The sequence below is a fragment of the Carcharodon carcharias genome, chromosome 18 (assembly GCF_017639515.1).
Source record: "Carcharodon carcharias isolate sCarCar2 chromosome 18, sCarCar2.pri, whole genome shotgun sequence".
Classification (NCBI taxonomy): domain Eukaryota; kingdom Metazoa; phylum Chordata; class Chondrichthyes; order Lamniformes; family Lamnidae; genus Carcharodon; species Carcharodon carcharias.
The window spans coordinates 58,302,709-58,325,515 of NC_054484.1; the positions used below are offsets into that span (position 1 = coordinate 58,302,709).

The 22,807-nt window shown below is 40.2% G+C and overlaps 1 protein-coding gene across 6 annotated transcripts in view; it reads right to left on the reverse strand.

The window, feature by feature from the left end:
* The window catches only part of LOC121290553 (zinc finger X-chromosomal protein-like), a 48,925-nt gene that overhangs the window by 11,704 nt on the left and 14,414 nt on the right, over positions 1-22,807 (reverse strand). For all 6 annotated transcript variants that reach the window (XR_005945840.1, XM_041211075.1, XM_041211073.1 and 3 more), the window contains 6 exons: positions 21,919-22,016; positions 8,863-9,435; positions 5,970-6,128; positions 4,904-5,047; positions 3,602-3,643; positions 354-491 (listed from right to left, as the gene is read on the reverse strand). Coding sequence is in view for 5 of the 6 variants with exons in the window: in XM_041211075.1 (XP_041067009.1) it covers positions 354-491; positions 3,602-3,643; positions 4,904-5,047; positions 5,970-6,128; positions 8,863-9,435; positions 21,919-21,985 (1,123 nt within the window). In the remaining variant the exon portion in view is untranslated. The remainder of the gene's footprint in view (positions 1-353; positions 492-3,601; positions 3,644-4,903; positions 5,048-5,969; positions 6,129-8,862; positions 9,436-21,918; positions 22,017-22,807) is intronic.

The following is a 22,807-nucleotide window of genomic DNA, read 5'->3' on the forward strand; positions in this document are numbered from 1 at the left end:
CTGTTTCTATTTTCCATGTTTTTGCAAATGGGCCTGATATTGCCTTCTGACTACAATACTGCTAAAACACATGGCCCAAACTTATGAAATAATAGCAGAAAATGCTGGAAATACTCAGCAGCTCTGGCGCCATCAATGTAGAGAGAAACAGAGTTAATGGGCTGACTTTTTGAGGAGTCAAGAAGACTCCGCAAACCTTTAAAAATGGCAGCCGGGACCCAATTCTGGGATTCCCCATGCCCCCAATTTTCAGTCAGAATCAAATGTATAACATAACACTGACAAGAACTCCACTATATTTTTGAAATTAGTTACATAAATCTTAACGGGTAACTGCTTAAAAAAAATCTTACCATATGCAGTAGCCCAAGCTACAGGCACAAATGTTTTGCTAATGTCTGTGTCTTCAATTTGTTGCTCATGACCTACTGTTGCATCATCTTCCCCTACGATGACTTCCATGTAAACTTCATCTGCAATATCAGTGCAACCTGTGAAAACCAACAAACAAGCATGAGGAGTGACAGAGAATCTCTCAATTTCTTCAAATTAACTCATTTTATAAATGCCTACCAAATATAAAAGCAAAATATTTCAGGACAATATGGGCACAACCCTCTTGGAACTACAAAATTGCACAGATAAATATACCTCAAAAAGGTGTGCGTTTTCAAATTGTTTGTATCATCAAGACGCAGTGGTACCAAAATTTCGAACAAGCTGGCCAGCAATATTGCAATTCCAAACGGAAAGGTACAACGTTACATCAGCCCAGATTTGTTTTGGTCTTTGAATTTGACTTCTGTGGTTTCTCCTGATATCTTGGAATAACATTGGAGATTTCATCAATTATAGACCAAAGAAAAGGTGTAAATAGCCATGGTCTTAAGCCACGGGTTCTGCTGATCAAGAACCCCTTCCATATTGAAGTTTTAGGTATATATCAGTTTTGATGGTTTACACAACTAAGAAAAAGGATTTTAATGAATGAGTTAAAAATAGCCTCAGGTGGTGTTAATTTGGTATTCATCTTTCATCCATGGTATGATTTATGTTCTACTGTCATAATATTCAGTTTTACCATCCATTCATTTTCATTGGTCAAGGGTGTCACAAATATTTAGGGTGAGGTTTATTAGATAACAGTTAAAGTATTTAACTTGTTCACATATAGATTTTCCTTTTGCAACACTTACTTTTGTCTAACTCAACATTTTGCCTACTATCTCTACAGTGAGTCAATTTCATAATCAGTGGGAGTGAACCTTTAACGTTTATAGTGACTAAGGTGCAGTTATACTCATATGAGTAAACTTTACCTCCATTAACATGAAATTGACTCGAGCTGTAGTGAGAAGAGTACATCATCATTTAAGCATATCACTTCATTGTTGACTTTGACGTATCCAGCCTAACAGCAACAATTACACCTTTCTTCCCTTAAGTGCCTGATTCTTTTTCTCCAGTTCTTTATTCATTCACCCATTCTTTTACATCCAAACAAATGATTCTATGAACGTAATGTTCTAATTGGTTTATATGAATTAACAACGATTGTTTCAATCCATAAATCACATTTCAGAACACATTCACAAAGGTTACAGAGTAGGCTAAGTCTATCTTCCTTAGGTGAATGTGAGGTGATACATAAAAAAGTCCTAAACAGCTTGACTGGGCAGACGCTGTGAGGAATTTTTTTCAATTTTGAATCTCTGGATATCTCTACCTAAGAGATTTGTGGATGACCAATAATTAAAAATATACAAAACAAAGGTCAATAATTCTGTGGGTATTAAGGGAATTGAGGTATATAGGGGTAATGAGGAAAGGTGGCGTTGCAGTAAGAGATCAGCCATAATCTTATTAAATGGTGGAGTGGACTTGAAAAACCAAATGGCCTACTCCTGCTTTTATTTCTTATGATTGCCTTGACAGCATCATGCATGTAGTGCTGAAGACCTGTGCATCAAAGTTAGTCATGCTCTTTGAAAAATTCTTTTAGTATGCCTATATGACAATGGCCTCTATCCAACAATATGCAAGATTGCCCAGATGTATCCTATCCACAAAAAGTAGGATAAATTTAACCTAACCAATTACTGCATTATTAGCGAACTCCAAATCATCAATAAAGTTATCAAAGGAATCCCCAATTGTGCCTACACAACAAAGCTCTGTTCATGTTTCAACAGAACCATTCTGACTCCAGATAACATCACAGCCTTGATCCAAACATGGAGTTAAAACAGAAAATTGTTCAACTGGGGTCAAAACCAAAATCATCATCCTTTGTTTTGGATATCAGACACTAGTCACAGCAGAGCACCACTGCAGGAGTTCCTCAGGGCTGCCTCCTCAACCCTGTTATCTTCACCTTCTTTAATCTTGACCTTTCCCCCATTATAAAATTAGGAATGGAACTGTTTGCTGACAATTTCATATGGTTCAGCTCCATTTACACACCCTCTAATAATGAAGCAACTCATGCTAGCCTAGAGCAGAATTTGAGACATCAAATAGAATTTAAGACCATCTCCATCAAAGAAAAGCCCACACCTCTCCCCTCAACCTTCAGCTGTACTACCAACAGCAAGTTCCCCACTGTGAACATTAGAATTTGAACCTGACCAGCTGTATCAACACCGTGATTACAAGAGCAGGGCAAAGGATGAACATTCTGCTATGAGCAGTTCACCTCCTGAGCCCTCAAAGCCTCTCCCCCATTTAAAAGGACAAACAACAGATGTGAAGGAATACTCACTTGAAGGCAACAGCATTTAACAAGCTCAAAACCATCCAGGATTGAGCAGTTCACTTGATTAGTGCTCCTGTCATGAGGCTTAATATGCAACAGCTCCCTATCCCACATCACTGGGATACTGCGGTTGTCTTATGAATGTTGTAACTCAGCAAGATTACAACAACACCATCCTCCTTTGTGACTTCTACCAGTGAGGAGGACAATATCAGGGGAGCACCAACTTCATTCCCCTTCAAGTCACACATCATCCCGGCCTCAACAAATATCACTGTTCAGTGATATTTTTAATTTTTGTATTTTTTGAAAAATTAGGTACTGCACTTTCAAATGAAAGCTAAAAAAATTGTTCAGATTATAACCATTTAAAAATTGTAAATTAAAATTTGATTAAATTGAAGCAACTTTAAATTAAAAATTTATGTTCTTGAGTTTCGTCAAGATTTGATTCCCTCAATAAAGCTGAGATTTCAGTTAGCATCTACTCAAATGTAAGTTTTTCTTCAATTTTTTGTCTATAACTGACACCACAGGGGATCAGCTGGCATTGAAATAATTTATTTGATTACTTTCAATAGATATTATGCAAATATATTGTGATATCTGTCTACAATTTCTGTCCTACTATAAACCTTTTCAACTCATATGCATGTCTTGTGCTTTGAATAGTAAGTATAATGTAAAATGCAAAGGGAACACAGTTTAGAATAGTCACATACAAAGCAGCTGTTCAAAATATAGCAATAATTTGGTTAATAGACCACATAAATCAATGTCCCAGTGCTGTTCAAACTTAGAACTCACTTAATTTTAGGATACATACAGTAAAAAAATTGCACTCACTTGTTTGAAGATAGCAATTCTCCTCTTGTTGTGTTGTATTCACTATGACATAAGCAAATGTAAGTTATTGAACACTCGACTGAAGGACATCATATTTGCACAATATCAAATCTTAAATTATTTAAAAGAAAGATTTTTCCTAAGTTTAATCATGGCATTAAAATGTAGTGGCTATGGGACTGACTCAGAAATCCAGAAGTTGTGTGTTGAAGTTCCATCATAGCAAATTATGAAAATGAATTCAGTAAATTTGTTAATTCTGACATTAGCAAAAAATATTGTAACCAAAAACGAACCGATAGTGTTTAACTGCGTTCAACTCAAAAACCTAGGCCTGAATTTTATGCTCCCTCCCCCCTGCGGGGGTGGGGGTGAGGACGAAACTGCATGCAGGCCCCCGCCCACCTGACCTAGGAGCGATTTCACGCTGGCACGGGCAGGGCCTCAGATGGGAAGCCCACCCTAACCATGATTAAGGCTCTTAAATGGACACTTAAGGGCCGTTTCCCATCCAGCCTCAATTTTTAGGCTAGTGGGTGGATAACAGCTCGGGGGGGGAGAAAAGGCCAGAAATGGAAATGAAGGGAATTAGATCTCTGGCGGGAAGAGAGGTTGCCTCCATCAGAAACCCCCTTCTGACTGGGGGCGCCCTCCCCTTAAGGCCTGTTAACTTATGGATCTCCTCTCCCTGGCCTATCCCAAGACCCAAATTGCCCCCCTCGTGACACGCCAGGCATTCCCTACCTGGACTCCTGACATTTACCTTTTTCTCCAGTTCCCTAGGCTTAGGCTCAGGAAACTTCTTGCATTGCCTTTTCTGGCCACAGCATCGCTGTTCCTGCCAAGACTGGAGAGCTGCTAGCCAACCTGATTGACAGGCAGCTCTCCAAGGCAGCACTTCCTCCCAAGTGAGAGGCGGAAGTCCCACCTACTGCCAGTCAATGCTTGTTAGAGTGCAAAAATAGCAGCGGGGCTTTTCGAGTCGGCCGAGCCCCCGCCATCCTAAATATTCTGGCCCTAGTTATAACCTTGCTTTTACAAGAACATATATTTTAGACATGAATAGAATAATAATTGTTATTAGGGTTACTGTCACCCAGCACTAAAATAAACCAATTTCCTGACAGTTTAAGGTTTGAATTCCAGAAGAGGTCTGGGAAAGATTAAATATATTTTGACTCATCCAAATGCCTTTAATTTGCAAAGTCCTTATTTAATTAAAACTTTAGAAGCATTATAGTGAAAGTACATTTTCTTTTAATTCAATGCAAAAAATGTTAGACATTTGTACCAGCTACTTACTCATATCCTCATCCTCCTGGCTGGGATCATTAACAGTCATATAAACCATCTTCTCTCGTGATATTCTGCCCACATTGCCCTGATCCAGTAATCCAACTGCATGATCATTATCAGGTTCACTTTCGCCAATATCCACAGTTCCACCTTGAATTGCAGAAAAACATTTAATAGAGCTCCAGCACTAAAAGGCCCTCAAAAATTAACATTTTGTACCATTTTAATTTTCCCCACATTCATCATATTTTCATTTTGTAAAGAAATATTAAAATATTAACTTCAAATATGTTTCCCAACTTACAGTGAGTGTGACTAATCAATTATATAACACAACACAAGATTATAAACTGTAGGAACCTGTGAGTGTGGAAATTATAGACAAAAAGACTTCAATCTGACCATTGCAGATATCTGAAGTGAAGCCACTGAAGTCTCAGCAATTGTTAAGAATATGTACCCAAAGGAACAACTGAAGTGAGTGCTAAAAAAGGTAAAAATAGGGTAGGCCAAAAGCATTGGCCTCAATTTTCAAACTTCTAATTTTTTGTGGACATCTTACTTATTTTTCACCACCTTGTCAGCAAGCTGGAATTTTCAACATATAACATTTCAATGGAAATCGAGAGAAGCTGTGGATTTTGTAGGTTTGTAACAATCCAAATTCCACATAATACTACTACTGTATGTAAGAATGATGTGAAAAAGTACATAAAAGCATTTAAATTGGACTCCCTTTCAATAATTGTTATTTCTATGGGTGCATTTTCCGACCCGACCACCACCAGGACCGTCCAGTCCCACTGAAGGTCAATGGACTTTTGGCTGGGCCACCGAATCTCCCACAGCGGGTTCCACGACAGGGCCAGAAAATTCTGGCCTTAGTTACTCTCACAAAAAGCTAACATGATTACACAAAAGCCAAGATATTAGCTTGCCTAACAATTTTGCCAAAAATGAGCTAGTTCAATCACAGATTATGGTCATAACTCCCACTATTCATCCCAAATTTATGCTGTTAGTTTTTAGCAGATCACAAAACAAAAAGATAGTATTACACCCAATTACTCACCCAAATCATCATCTCCATCATCCGCTTTGAAAATGTAAACTTTAATGACTTCAGAACAAGGACCATCTGCTTTTAAATGGTCACCCTGTGCCGACAGGCCACTTTCAATTTTCAGTTCACCATTTCCTTCATGCCCAATCTTTCCTCCATCATCATCCACTTTTAAAAAAAAGTGTACAATTTACTATTAATTGTATCATGTATACAGCTGGAAAACACACTTTTGACTGTGACATGCAATAAATACTGACTTCTTCACAGGCTTCTTGTGAACCACGTAGCTCTCTGGCAAAATAAACCTTGAACAGTTGATTGCTTCTAATAAAATTAGCATATTTTATACAAAACAAAAAAATGTGCTTTCCAGTAAAAATATATATACATAACAGAATACGATGTGAAAAAGCAAGTTTAGGAAAAGTATCTGGTTCACAACTTTAAAACTATTCACAGATAGGTAAAAGTTCTCTGGTACCATGTAATTAACAAACTCAAAAGTACTATACAAAAGAAATATACCATCATCCTGGAAATCTGAAATTAAAGCAGAAATGCTTGAAACACTCAGCAAGCCTGGAAGCACCATTGGAGAGAGGAACAGGAATCATTACAGTTTCTCTCCCCAGAAAATACTAAATTGGGAACTAGCTTGCATTGCATTCTAAGAGTGAAGAGCCGGTGATAGAACTTTGCTCGCCTGTGCTACAAACAATAACCAGATACAGGGTTGTAGATCTGCATCTTAGATGATGTGTTCCCAACAACTCAATCACATGTCCATAACTTTTTAAAAAAATATTCTGAAATTTTAATATCCTTCATGAAATCTCATCCCGCCGGCGGATGGGATTTCATGCTTTTTCAGAAGCCCGCCCAGGCTCCTGGCCTGCCCACCAACCTTAAGGTTGGATGGGCAGGTCCATTGATTAAGTCAATTACTTTATTAACGGCCTTAAGTGGCCATTGACAGGTTGGCGGATACGCAGACGAGTCAGCTGCGCACCTGCCGACCTGAAAATGTAAATGATGCGGGGTGATGTCGGGATGCCCACCCAACATCATTTTATGTGGCGGCAAGCGGCCCCCCCCCACCGCCCCCAACCAGAAGATGCAGCCCTGTGTGTTTCAGCTTTACTATCCCATCAGTACAACTCATACAAACATAAAATGAGTAAAGCTTTGAAAGAAATAAAGAGAGCAATATTTCTAGAAAATGAAGGAACAGATTAGACAATCTTCTTGCTAAGAGCTAATGGGACGCTCTAAATACCTACTGATGAAGAATGCTAATCCTAAAGTTAATGAATAAAAATGAACATAGAAATAAACAATTTAAATAAAACGGTGCACTTTGACAACAATAAAGCAGAGGGTCTTCTTATAAAATTAAGTTTTAGATCTGCTTATAAGAGAGTCTGCTGACACTCAATATCTAGCCCCACACATAATGAATGATCACTGAGTGAGTGAGGTACCTCTGGAACCGTACCCAGCAGAAGTCACTAACCCTGAAATTATATCAGGAAAACAAAAAATATATAAAGATCCATTAAAATCACTTAAAGAGCACCTGGCATGACTTAAAACATTCATCTAAATAGGTGAGCCCCAATACAGGACTTGAACCTATAATCCTCCAGCCCATACTGCAGTGGGACTACTGAACCAAGGGTACACCAATCATTTTTTAAAATCAAGATGTAGCTTCAATGTGAATTTCAGGATTTAGAAAAAAAAGGTAGAGAACCCCACCATTCTTTATTTAACACAAATTCTCAAAGGAGCCATTAGGGTTGACAGGTAGGTAAAAGAACCAACCTGAAAAATGTTAAGAAACCATAGCAATATTTGCAAATCAGTGCTCCCAATTCAGTTATTCTCTACTTGCTGAACAAGTAACTAAACAAGAAGCTTCCACTTTGATTGAACTGATTTTTTTCCTGCTATATGATCTTACTCAAAAATGTTTTCATAATGTCCATAATATTGCCATGCACATCATGGTACTGAGCCTTATAGGCCAGGAACACTCAAAGTTCAACCACAATGCTAACTTTAACAATTTCAGCCAGATGAAGCATCAGATTTACCTCTGCATTGCTGAGCTAGGAAAGAGGAAGGAGAGCAAGAAAAAAAGTCTAGTGCTCTTGCTTCTAGTTACCACAGTCATTTTTAGCAGTAAAAGAATTAAAGTGATCAAATTATTGTAATATTGTAATGCAACATGAATGATACAGAAAAGTGGTGATTTAGTACTGGAAATGAATTATTAGCTAAATTTAATGCTGTCATAGTATTATGACCCAGGAAAGGTAAAAGAGTCAGAAGTTGAGTAGGTCCTGTGAAAGAGGAGCTTGCCATTTGTGAAGAGATGAGTGAGAAGAAATGGCAACTGTCTAAGTGGCTTAGTATTTGAGACAAAGTCTTAGTTCCTCACAATTGATGTTAGAGGGCAGGGTCAGAGGGGTGGGGCTAGGGGATGAGAGGATGCACTTGTATAGGAAAATAGCTATTGATTCTCCTCACCCTCAGAATGATCTTAAAAGGAGGTGGATCATTTATTAACAATCAACATTAAGTCAGATTTTACTGTGGATGACAAGAGGAATGTACAGCTGTACTCAAACCTGTGGCTCTGAGTTTAGGATTTAGAGGTGGGAGACAGTGACTTAGTGAGGAGTTCTTTAGTTACAAAATAAACCTCACTGGAATTAATTCAATTTATACTTCCCTCTCTGTATTTCAGTCACAAATTGCAAAATGTTTCAGCCCTGATATCTCCAATACAATATACACTGAACAATTCATTTAGCTAGTTTTCAGGACTAAAAGAATGAAATTCATTAATATTTCATTTTCCATGTGCCAAAGGCCTACCTCTCTCGTCACTTACAGGAAATCATTAAATAATCCTCACTGGTGTCTTTATTTCCTACTGGAGTCTCAATGGTGACTGGAACAGTCTCCTGACTCTGAACGTGTAAATTGTGTGTGTCTATCTCAGTCTCTGTGGTAGGGTCTGTCACTAGAACCTCCTCTACATCAGGCGACAAAGTGTCTGTGACTATTTCAGCTTCCGTGACTGCAACATGCTCAACAGCCATATCAGAAACGTCGTCACTTGTCAGGACATGTTCTGCTACACACATAGCCTCTGAGGTGATGTCGGAAGCCAAGACATCTTCAGGGACTGTGCCCAAGGTTTCCTCTGTGGCAACATCTGTGTCCAGTACTTGTTCGGGAACAATGATGGTTTCTGGCTCCTCAATAATATCAGGGCAGTGTACATCTTCAGCAACAATATCTTCAGCAACAACATCTTCAATGACATCCTGTATTACGACAGAGTCTGTATCATCAGATACAAAGTGGGATCCAGAATTAAGAGTGGAATCTACAAAGACAGTTTCTTGAACTTCTACAAGAATATGGTGTCCATCAATGTGTTGAGAAGTTACTTCCTGAACTAGAAAACAAAAAGGGGAAAATTTTACTTACACAACATTGTACTGATGTAAAAAAATAACTGCAACCAAGTTCAATTAAAAAGGTATTCAGTTTATTTAGTTAAGCTCTCAACATTTACACGGGGACTACTCTGTACTCAAATATATAAACACAAATTTATCAATAACTGATGGCTATTATTGTTTTTTTTCAGAATCATCTTTTATTTTCATAAAAGCATTATTTTCTTGACTAAGAACATAGGGCAGCATTTCCCCCCACCATCGGGCAGGGGGGGGTGATTATGAGGGAGTGGGCGGACTGGTTCCTGATCAGAGCCCCTGGTCGGGGGCGCACTGCCATTCTATGTGGGCTGGCTAATTAAGGCCCGCCCAGCGTGACATCCGCACGGAAGCACTGAGCGCTCCCTGTGCGGGCAAGGGGGATTCCTTGAGCCGGGAGTGCACTCTTTCGTGCATGTGCGCGAAAGAGCACACAGATCTCCCTGAGGCAAAGTACTGCCCCTCCAGGAGATCAGTTGAAGCTATAAAAATTTTTTGAAAGATTCGAAAAAATTTTCCTGACATGTCCCGACTGTCACATGATCTGGGACATGTCATTACTTTTATTTAAAAATATTCTGAAAATTTTAAATCCGCCACGAAACTTCGTCCCGCCCGTGACTGAGGTTTCATGCCTTTTCGGAATGCCACCTGGGCTCTTCGCCTGCCCGCCAAACTTAAGGTTGGATGGGCAGGTCCATTAATCATTTCAATTACTTTTTAATGGCCTTAATAGGCCATTGACAGGTCGGTGGGCGTGCAGTCGACTTGGCTGCGCACCCGCAGAGCTGAAAAGTTAAATGATGTGGGGAGACGTTGGGGCGCATGCCCGACGTCACCCTGTGTCATTTTACATGTTGGCGAGTGGACCCCACCCCCGCTCGTCAACCGGAAAAAGTTGCCCATACTTATTCTGCTCTGGCATACAATTTATACTAATCTGTTAAAGTACCCTTCAAATTACTAGTTTCACTTCTACATTATAAAAATGGTTCAGGAAGCAATCCTTGAGGAGCAGTATTGGGAAATTCACAACTTCTGTGTATTGTTCACCCCCTTGTACTTTCTTCCTGTAACTGCTTCAAATTGAGGACTTAGATGCACAGTTCCTGTACCAAAATAAATAGGAATCCAAATCTGCACTTTGAATTGAATCCTGATAGCAGCTTGCAAGATCCAGTTTCTGATACAGTTGGATCTCAGAAATTCATATACCAAGTGCCAGAGTGCCACCGTTGTAAAGACCCTAGCTGTTACTGCCATTTTTCTAATAAATATATTGTACATGTTCTATTAACGGTTTACAGTTCATTGGTTTCTGATCTTAAACCAATACACACAAAAAATAAGCAAAATTCTATCGGCATAGTATCTGAGACAAGAAATTCCAAGTAAATTATTTTGAATTTTTACTATTTTCAAAAAGAAAAAAAGTCCATAATACATTTACCATAATTGCTCATGACATAATCCTACAATTTGAATTTGAATGCAACACGTAGGAACACACCAGGGGAACTGAGAATCAGATAGTAGGTATTAGCACATCAATATTGACAAATGTTGATGTACAAGAAAATTACAAACTGTGCAAGCGATTCAGCTTTAATAAAAGTTCAACAATTGAAAATTATCCTGTCCCACAAATTTTCAGCTGGTGATATCTACTGCCTAATAAAATGGATCAAAAAAAACTAGTGGTTTAGATTTGGAGATAAAGATAACTTTCTACAGTACTTTTTTAAATTCAGTGCTGGTGTGATGCTCAATATGTAGGCTGTATGTCCCAAAGACTGGCACATCATATCAAACAGCATGCCCCTTTGGTTGTTTGCAACAGGTTTAACCAAAATGGACTGTAAACAAAATATGATTCATATAAAATAAGGTCCTCAAAATATAAATACAGACTTTTATAGGCATAAACAAAAATGATTAACTTCACACCAAGTACATTCAGTACAAAAGAATCAATTGCAGAAAAAGATCAACTTAAAAAAGTAATTCTGCAATCAGTAAGGAAAGGTGTGATAAGTTAATTAAAATAGTCCTTAAAAGAGTCTCCAAAGACAAAATCAACCTTTCCTTCTATGTACAAACTATGATCAGTTTACTGTGTAAATTAACATAACTGTCATAAGGTTATGTAGTTCATCATTAGTCTAATTTTTAAACAGGAATGGGGCTTTTTGTTGCCCAGTATTTTGAATGCTAGGCTACTGATTGTAAAATGTCAGAAGAATGCAAAATCTGTCCAGCCAACAAATGGCTCCCTTTAATTTTTTTGCTGTTGTATGCAGCCTGTTGATTTGAATGTACTGTGACTTCAATTTTTCTTTGCACATCTATGCACACAAGTTATCTGATTGGTACTTCCTGGTTTTCTGTGCAGTCATGCACGCAGCTAACAGGAAACTTTAGCTTGGATTTTGTGGTCAGCAGGGAAGAAAATGTGCTTGCTGCTGACCTCAAAAAAAGCCTTGCTGAGAGATCTAGTGATCTCTGTGGTGAGATCTTTATCTCTCTCACCATTCAATTGATTGTACTGCTCTTTAATGGGGACTTCCAGCCTGGAGCTGCACTCATGCCATCAAGTTGTCCAAGCAGCCAATCACATTAAAGAATTCTCATCGACTACCAAGAAATGAAAAGTACCAAAATCAAATAATTAAAAAAATATATACCTAGAGCTTTAAATAAAGCAATGCCATATACCTATAGTGTCAATTGAAACTGAAGTATCACATTTGTTTTTTAAATTGGTTTAAAATAATGTCATTAGTAATAATGGAGACATTAAACAACATTCCACTGATATAAAATCATATTTTTTCAGGGCCCCATCTATTGTTCAAAAATAGTTATTACTCAGAACATAGTTAAAAACCCAGTTGCATCTAATTGAACAAGTTGCAACATTTTAATGAGATTTGAGATGTGAGAGCGGAAAAGGAAAAGTTATCATGATTTCATTAATTGCTCACTCCATGGGATGGGGGGGGGGGGGGTTGTGGTCTACAGTGCAACTGTGGTGGAGACTGCAACTTCAGAATTTTTGCATTAATTTGCCCATGTGCTAAATCCTGAAATTGCAGTCAGTTTCAGGAGGAGTACTCTGACGTTTTGCTGTCAAAACCCCCTGTAAAATTTGAGCCATGACTTCCAGCTGTGTGAGAAATTTAACTGTTTGCAGAGCTGTGATTGAGCTCACTGGTTTGCATCGGCACATGGTACAGGAACGACAAAATCCTAGACTGATAAGACAAGAATTATCTCAAACTTCTTTCCTGATCTGCCCAACATTTTGAGATGGAAAGAAATTGGAGCAACAACAGCTTGAACTTATAAAGTGTATATAGCATAAAACATCTCAGCATGCTTCACACTTGTGTGAAGAGAAGGAATGATTAGGAGGGTCATATGCATGAATCACAAATGGCAAGTACGCAGATACAGCAAGTTATTAGGAAAGCTAATAGAATGTTATCATTTATTGCGACGGGAATTGAATACAAAAGTAAGGAGGTTATGCTTCAGTTGTACAGGGTACTAGTGAGACCACATTTGGAGCACTGTGTACAGTATTGGTCACCTTATTTAAGGAAGGATGTAAATGCATTGGAAGCAGTTCAGAGGAGCATTACCAGACTAATATCTGGAATGGGTGGGTTGTATTATGAGGAAAGGTTAGACAGACTACGCTTGTATCCGCTGGAGTTTAGAAGAGTAAGAGGCGACTTGATTAAAATATATAAGATCCTGAGGGGTCTTGCCAGGGTGGATGTGGAGAGGATGTTTCCTCTTGTGGGAGAATTTAGAACTAGGAGTCACCCATTTAAAACAGAGGTGAAATTTTTTCACTCAGTGGATCATGAGTCTTTGGAACTCTCTTCCTGAAAAGGTGGTAGAAGCAGGGTCTTTGAATTTTATTAAGGCAGAGGTTGAAAGATTCTTGGTAAGCAATGGGGTGATAGGTTATCAGGGGTAGGTGGGATGCAGATTTCAAGTTACAACAGATCAGCCATGATCTTATTAAATGGTGGAGTAGGCTCGAGGGGCTGAATGGCCTACTCCTGCTCCTTATTCATATGTCACCAATCATTTGGTCAAATTAATTAAATTTCAAAAAGGGATCTTGAAGGAGGAGGTAAGTGCAGAACGGGGAGGGGGGTTGGTGGCGGGGCGTAGGCTGGTAGGGAAGGAAATCCAAAGAATACAGTCTAGCTGGCTTAAGGAATGGCTGCCTATGGTGGTAATAAGGAAGACGGAATCCACAATGAACCAGAGAGATGGAAAAGTTGTGAGGGGGCAAGGAGGGGGTAGGAGTGTGGTTTGTAAGATTGTAGGAGATTGCAGAGTTAAGAAGGGAGAGAGCACGGAGGGATTTAAGCACGAGGATGATAGCCATTGGGGAATTGGAAGCCAATGCAGGTCAGTGAAGCAAATGTGCATAAATATTTTTTTCAAACACATTGAAGATAACAGCAAGCATCTGGACTCCATAATCTCAATCCATCAGGGAAAAACATAAAGTCTCCCATTGGGATACATTACAACGCAGGAAATGGAAAAGGAAATTCTTGACCAGAATGTTTGAATTATAGACATCGGTGTTTTCCATTCTGGTGAAGTATTAGGCCAGAAGTATTACTAGGTGGTTTCTGGCACCAATGGAAGCAATTTGGAGGAAATATCAAATGCGTTTCCTCAGTTTGTTATGAAGCAACCAGCTCCTGTGTTGTCTGCCCGCTGCTCCTCAAATTAGTAACATACAGGGGTTCAACATTGGGAAACAGTTAGTAATCACTTATTATGCTAATGTGATATTACTATCCCAAGATATTAGGTTCTCTTCAACTTCATTTTAGTTCATTCCATAAGGCATCAGAAAAACATGCCTTACAAGGGGAGGGGAAAAGTGCTGCAGTTTGCATCCTGAAAAGGGATTTTACTCAAATCCACCATTTCAAGTAAAAACAAAGGCAAAAATCTGACCCTTGATTTGGTGTATTTAACTAATTTAGACAGGGACATTAATCCCAAGGTCAGTTCAGAATCAGCAACTGGAGTCAAGATCCTAAAAAAGCTGTCAACCCAAATGTTTCTTTATTTACCATGGATTTCAGTTCCCTGAAAATGACGAGCGCTCACTTGCCAAAATCCTCAAAAGATTCTTGGGATGCAATGTAAAGTTTGTATCATTATGAGAGGTGAAGCCTCAGAAAAGTTAAAATTACAGTTTGAGTTCTGACATCAAAAATGAGCTCATTATGATGGAATTTTTACTCTGAGCATTGAAGTTAACGAATTTCCTATGACACGTAAAAATGAAAGAAACAGCTAATTTTTCCTTTTCTAGTAGGAAACAAAGGTGGGGTACTCGTGATGTGACCATTCGCATGTGCTGAAAGTGACAGAAACAATGTTAAGCATAATGTAAGATAAAAAGGATAAGAAAAGACCACTCCAAGGGGGAAAGTAACTTTTTTTTTGGAACCCTCTTTTGAGGTTGTTTAACCACATGTTGGTTAATGTCTTTAATGTCTAGTTCCCTGAAGTCACTTTCAACTGAGGGGACCTCAGTTCATGGGTCCAGTCTAAAATCTGGCTCTTCTACTCTCTTTTTTGGGTACTGCTGATTTAAACAAAAAGCAAGATATATGACCAATACTGTACACAGTACTCCAAATGTGGTCTCACTAGTACCCTATACAACTGAAGCATAACCTCCTTACTTTTGTATTCAATTCCCCTCACAATAAGTGATAACATTCTATTAGCTTTCTTAATTACTTGCTGTACCTGCGTATTTGCCATTTGTGATTCATGCACATGACCCTCCTAATCATAATTACCTGGAAAAACTCAGCAGGTCTGGCAGCAGGTCATGACCATTCGACAGAACTGGACTCGAAACGTCAACTCTTTTCTTCCCCGCCGATGCTGCCAGACCTGCTGAGTTTTTCCAGGTAATTCTGTTTTTGTTTTGGATTTCCAGCATCCGCAGTTTTTTGTTTTTAACCCTCCTAATCATTCCTTCTCTTCACACAAGTGTGAAGCATGCTGAGATGTTTTATGCTATAAACACTGTATAAGTTCATATGCAGATTATCTGAATATTTTTATTACTTTTGAGGAGGAAAGTGAACTAACTCGACCCTTGTCATATATCTTGCTTTTTGTTTAAATGAGCAGTACCCAAAAAAGGAGAGTAGAAGAGCCAGGTTTTAGACTGGACCCATGAACTGAGGTCCCCTCAGCTGAAAGTGACTTCAGGGAACTAGACATTAAAGACATTGACCAACATGTAGTTAAACAACCTCAAAAGAGGGTTCCAAAAAAAAAGTTACTTTCCCCCTTTGAGTGGTCTTTTCTTATCCTTTTTATCTTACATTATGCTTAACATTGTTTCTGTCACTTTCAGCACATGCGAATGGTCACATCACAAGTACCCCACCTTTGTTTCCCACTAGAAAGAATTTGGTTCTGCACATCCTTTGATAGCAATGCTGGAGGATTTGTTAAGAGGAATTGAACAAGGTGCCAATTTTCTGATTGAGACATTCTCAACTGCAAAATCATAAGACATGTAACTTTGCCCTAAGAGGAAGCAATGTGATAATTCATAGCAAGCAGGATCAAGAATAGGCCACAATTATAATAGCGAACAAAGGAACTATCATTAATTGGGGAGATGGTGGCATAGTGATAATGTCGCTGGACTAGTAATCGAGAGACCCAGGCTAATGCTCTGCGGACATGAGTTTAAATCCCACAATGGCAGCTGGTGAAATTTGAATTCAGTTAATAAATCTGGAATATAAAGCCAGCCCCAGTGGTGGAGACCATGAAAATATCGATTGTCGTAAAAAACCCATCTGGTTCGCTAATGTCCTTTAGAGGAGGAAATCTGCCATCCTTACCTGGTCTGACCTACATGTGACTCCAGACCCACAGCAATGTGGTTGACTCTTAACTGCCCTCTGAAATGACCTAGCAAGGTCAATTCAAGGTCAATTAGGGATATGCAACAAATGCTGGCCTTGCCAGTGATGCCCATATCCCGTGAAAGAATGAAGAAAAAAATTGTGAGAAATGCAAATTTGGATATGGATAGAATTGTTTTTAAGACTTGTGCATACATGGGAAAAGCGGGGCAGTTATATGTGCCAAAATAGCCAAGTAATCTTTCCACTGACGACTGGCATGACTAGTTAGCCAACTAGCTGCACCCAGAGGTGCTTCAAGCTTTCAAGTTCAGTTACAGAAAGGACATGTTAAATCAACTTCTGATATGGACTTCACACTTGATGTATAAGAATATGAATAGCAGTCCAAGAGTTAGCCTATCCCGAATGGTGTTCTGTAAAAACCGACTTGACAAATCCCATTGCATGGGACCCAAACTAAGTTAATATTCCTGAGGGAGTGCGAGTGAAAGCTGCAATGTCAGTGGTGCCATCTTTCACATGAAATATTAAATTATGGATCCACCTGCCTATTCAACTGGTTGCCTAAAACCCCATGGCACTATGCAATGAGCAGCAGTAAGTAACAGTATCACAGTAATGGGAGGCAGTGGTATGGTGGCAATGTCATTGGACGACTAATCCAGAGGCTTAGTCTAATACTCTGGGGACACGGGTCCAAATCACACCATGGCAGCTGGTGAAATTTAAAATCAATTAATAAATCTGGGATTAAAAAGCTGGTTTAATGGTTACCATGAAATTATCATCAATTGTTGTAAAAACCCATCTGGTTCACAAATGCCCTTTAGGGAAGGAAATCTGCCATGCTTACCTGATTTGGCCTACATGTGACTCCAGACCCACAGCAATGTGGTTAACTCTTAACTGCCCTTGAAATGGTCTAGTAAGCCACTCAGTTGTATCAAACTGCTACAAAGTCTACAGGAAGGAATGAGACCAGACAGGACCACCTGATATCGACCTAAACACCAAAAATGACAATGGCAAACTCAGCCCAGTCAACCGTGCAAAGTTCTCCTTATTAACATCTGGGGGCTTCTACCAAAATTGGGAGAGCTGTCTCACAGGCTAGTCAAGTAACAAAAACAAAAACAGAATTACCTGGAAAAACTCAGCAGGTCTGGCAGCATCAGCGGAGAAGAAGAGTTGACGTTTCGAGTCCTCATGACCCTTCGACAGAACTTGAGTTCGAGTCCAAGAAAGAGTTGAAATATAAGCTGGTTTAAGGTGTGTGTGTGGGGGGCGGAGAGAGAGAGAGAGGTGGAGTGGGAGTGTGGTTGTAGGGACAAACAAGCAGTGATAGAAGCAGATCATCAAAAGATGTCAACAACAATAATACAAAAGAACACATAGGTGTTAAAGTTAACGTTGGTGATATTATCTAAACGAATGTGCTAATTAAATGTGCTTAATTAGCACATGTTTAGATAATATCACCAACTTTAACTTTAACACCTATGTGTTCTTTTGTATTATTGTTGTTGACATCTTTTGATGATCTGCTTCTATCACTGCTTGTTTGTCCCTACAACCACACTCCCACTCCACCTCTCTCTCTCTCCGCCCCCCTCACACACACCTTAAACCAGCTTATATTTCAACTCTTTCTTGGATTCGAACTCAAGTTCTGTCGAAGGGTCATGAGGACTCGAAACGTCAAATCTTTTCTTCTCCGCCGATGCTGCCAGACCTGCTGAGTTTTTCCAGGTAATTCTGTTTTTGTTTTGGATTTCCAGCATCCGCAGTTTTTTTGTTTTTGTTTCTAGTCAAGTAACAGCCTGACATTCATACTCAGAATCAGTCTAACAGACATTGTACCAGACACCACCATCTCTGGGTATATCCTGTCCTAATGGCAGGACAGACCCACCTGAGGTGGTGGCACAGTGGTACACATCCAGGAGGGAGTTGCCCTGGGAATCCTCAACATTGACTCCAGACTCTGAAGTCTCATGGCATCAAGTCAAACATGGGCAAGGAAACCTCCTTCTGATTCCTATTTACCGTGCACAGCTCCCTCCACTGCCCAACCGCTTCAACTGATGAATCAGTGCTCCTCCATGTTGAGCACCAATTGGAAGCAGCACAGAATTTACTCTGGATGGGGGACTTCAATGTCCATCACCAGCAGTAGCTTGGTAGCACCACTACTGACCGAACTGGGTCAGCAGTAGGTGGTGAGGGAGCCAACAACTGCAGGAGCCAGCCACTGACCTCATCCTCACAAATCTACCTGTTGCAGGTGCATTGTCTATGACAGTGTTGATAGTAGTGACCACTGCACAGTCCTTGTGGAGAAGACCTACCTCCACAATGAGGATACCTTCCAACATGTTGTGTGGTACTGCCACCGAGCTAAATGGGATAGACCGAACAGATGTAGCAACTCAAAACTGGGCAACCATGAGGCACTGTGGGCCATCAGCAGCAGCAAAATTGTATTCCACGAGAACCTGTAACCCCGTTCTACCATTACCATAAAGCAGGGCAACGGAGGGAGGTCAGCCTGGTTCAATGAGGAGTTCAGGAGGGCAAGCCACAAACGGCACCAAGCATACCTAAAAATGAGGTGTCCACCTGGTGACTGTACAACACAGGGCTATATGAGCTCAGCCAAACACTGGAAGCAGCATGCGATAGAGCTAAGCGATCCCACAACCAACTCTCAATCTAAGCTCTGCAGTCCTGTCACACTGAGCCATAAATACTGGTGGACAACTAAACAACTAACAGGAGGAGGAGGCTCCACAAATATCCCTAGCCTCAAAGACAGGAGAGCCCAGCACTGCAGTGCAATGGACAAGGCTGAAGCATTTGCAATCATCTCCATCCAAAAGTGCCGAGTAGATGATCCACCTCGGCCTCCACCTGAAGTCCCCAGCACCACAGATGCCAATTTGGGGTGCATTCCACGTGATATCAAGAAACGGCTGAAGGCACTGGGTATTGCAAAGGCTATAGGCCCTCACAACATTCCAGCAATAGTACTAAAAACCTCTGCTCCAGAACTAGCCGTGCCCTTAGCCAAGCTGTTCCAGTAAGTTACAACAATGGCATTTACCCAGCAATGTGGAAAATTGCCCAGGTATGTCCTGTCCACAAAAAGCAGGACAAATCCAACCCAGCCAAGTAAATATCGCCCCATCAGTCTACAAAGTGTCAGTCTACAGGTCATCAGCAAAGTGATGGAAGGTGTCTTCGACAGTGATATCAAGCAGCACCTACTAAACAATAACTTGTTCACTGACACTTGGTTTGGGTTCCGCTAGAGCCAGTCAGCTCTTGACCTCATTACAGCCTTGGTCCAAACACAGACAAAAGAGCTGAACTCCAGAAGTGAGGTGAGAGTTATGCTCTTGACATCAAGGCAGCATCTGACCAAGTATTGCATCAAGGAGCCATAGCGAAACTGAAGTCAATGGGAAACAAGGGGAAAAAACTCTACAGCCTACAGTCAGACATAGCATAAAGGAAGATGGCTGTGGTTATGGAGTTTAATCATTTCAGTCCCAGGATATCACTGCAGGAGTTCCTCAGGGTAGTGTCCTAGGCCCAACCATCTTCAGCTAGTTCATCATTGACCTTCTCTCCATCATAAGGTCAGAAGTGGGGATGCTCGCAAATGACTGCACAACATTCAGCACCATTCGTAACTCCTCTGACTAAGTAGCCCATGTCCATGTGCAGCAAGACCTGGACAACATTTAGGCTTGGGCTGACGAGCGGCAAGTAACATTCTTGCCACACAAGTGCTAGGCAATGATCATCTTCAACGAGAGAGAATCTAACCATCTCCCCCCTGACATTCGATTGTATTACCATCACTGATTCCCCACTATCAACGCCCTGGGGGTTAATATTGACCAAAATCTGAATTGGGTCAGCTATACAAATACGAGAGCAGATCAGAGGCTAGGAATTCTGCGGCAAGTAACTCACCTCCTGATTGTCCAAAAGTTTGTCGAACATCTACAAGGCACAGGACAGGAATGTGATGGAACACTCTGCATTTGCCTGGACGCATGCAGCTCCATCAACAATCAAGAAGCTCGAGACCATCCAGGACAAAGCAGTCTGCTTGATCAGCATCCCATCCACCACCTTAAACATTCACTCCTGCCACCACCAACACACAGTGACAGCAGTGTGTACCACTTACAAGATGCACTGTAGCAACTCATCAAGGCTCCTTCGACAGCATCTTCCAAATCAGTGACCTTTACCACCTCGAAGGACAAAGACAAGGTTCCCGTGCATGGGAACCACCACCTGCAAGTTCCCCTCCAAGCCAAACACAACCCTCACTTGGAACTATATTGCCATTCCTTTACTTTTCCTGGATTAAAATCCTGGAACTCCCTTCTTAACTACACTGTAGGGGCAGAATTTCCCGTTTGTCGGGCGGACCTGACTCAATCACGGATGGGCGCGGAGCCAATCGGGGCCAATTAAGGCCCATCCAGCGTGAAGTCCACCAGGAAGTGCTATGCGCTCCCTGTGCAGGCGGGGGAGGATCCCCAAATCGAGAATGTACTCTTTTGCGCAAGCGTACAAAAGAGTGCACTCATCTCCCTATGGATAAGTGCAGCCTCAGGGAGATCGCCTTGACTTTTAAAAATATTAAAAATAGAGAAGAAAAATCCCTCACATGTCCCCTCATGTGACAATGTCACATGAGTTGGGATATGTTCATAATTCACAGAACAACTTTATTACAATTTTTCAAACCCTACATGAAACCTCATCCCACCAGTGGATGAGGTTTCATGTTTTTTCTAGTTGCCGCTGGGGCTCCTGGCCGACCTGCCAACCTTAAGGTTGGACAGGCAGGTCCTTTAATTGGTTAATTGATCCTGCCAATGGCTTCAAGTGGCCATTGACAGGTCGGCGGGCCTGCAGCTGATTTTGCTGCACCCCCGCCTTCCTGAAAATTTAAATGGGGCGGGGTGACATCAAGGGTTCTGACCCTGCTCGCTGACGGTAAAATTCTGCCCTAGGTGTACCTACACGACATGGACTGCAGTGGTTCATGAAGGCGGCTTACCATCACCTTCTCAAGGGCAATTAGGGTTATGCAATAAATGCTGATCTAGCCAGCGATGCCCACATCCTGTAAACAAATAAACAAAAAGCTAACTTTCATACCACAGCCAACTTCAATAAATTAATCAACCATTCATTCACTTCATTCCTGTTTGTGGGACATTATTGGAGGATCTTGAATGAAAAGTGACCTTTCAACAATGGTAGGAGCTGTCTTCTGAGTGATCATGAAAATTACATTGGCAAGTCCAAAAGGAAATGCCTCAAACCATTTTAAATCCTATTTTAACAAATTCTATTCTAATTTATCAAGTTAGGACTTGTGTATTGAAATTGTGGCATAAAATATTCCAATGTATTAAACAAGTATACAATATTCTTAATTCAAACATGTGTTTGGATTACCTGTGTTATCAAAAATCACCTTGGGCTCCTGTTGCTGCAGTTCAAGCCTTCCTACATCTTCATCCATGGTCTGTAAATTTCATCAGTCACTGCTAAATCTGTTAAACGAAGCAAGAAGCTTTAAGGATTCTCCAGTACTTGTGTTGCTATAAAAATATTATTTGTTTTTCACATCAGTATATGCACAAATAGGATAAGAGTTTACACAGTCATGGAAGATCAAACCCAAAGTTACAGTAAATTTGACTATTTTGCCTTAGACTATCTACTGAACGTCATTCATAATTTGAACCGTGCCATCCAAAGCAGCAATATTTCCAGTTTAATGCTATGGACTTGTAGGGAAACTGTTAAAAAAAACTACAAATAAATTTCTTACTGAGTTCTTTGTACACCATACCTTCTATACAATTGAGCATTACTGAGTATAGAACATTGAAATTCTAGAGCTGGAACAGATTTATTCAGACTCCACTGTATTCAAATTTGGCAGATTCCAATAACTGGGGCCGTACGTAGATTTTTTGGGCATACTATTTATGGCTAACCACAGTGACTAAATCCAACAATTCATTTTACCAACCTATATTAACCCTACTCATTTAGCAAAGTTTCTGCTGACCTCGGAATTCAAGGGATCCCAATAATTTTTAATGATTAATAACACAGGCATTCAAAGAAATGGAAGCTTTAAATAGTGTAAATAGGCTGTTCACATCTATAAATTCCTGCAGTCAAATTCCCTCAATCTCAACTCTGTTTTGAGAAGAAAACAAACAATGATTCATCACTTTCTCACAGAGAAGAAAAGCAAATTAATGGAGACAGCATTAATCCTAAACCACTTTTGCACATCTCACGGCATCTTATTTCACAGTGTCAAAGAACG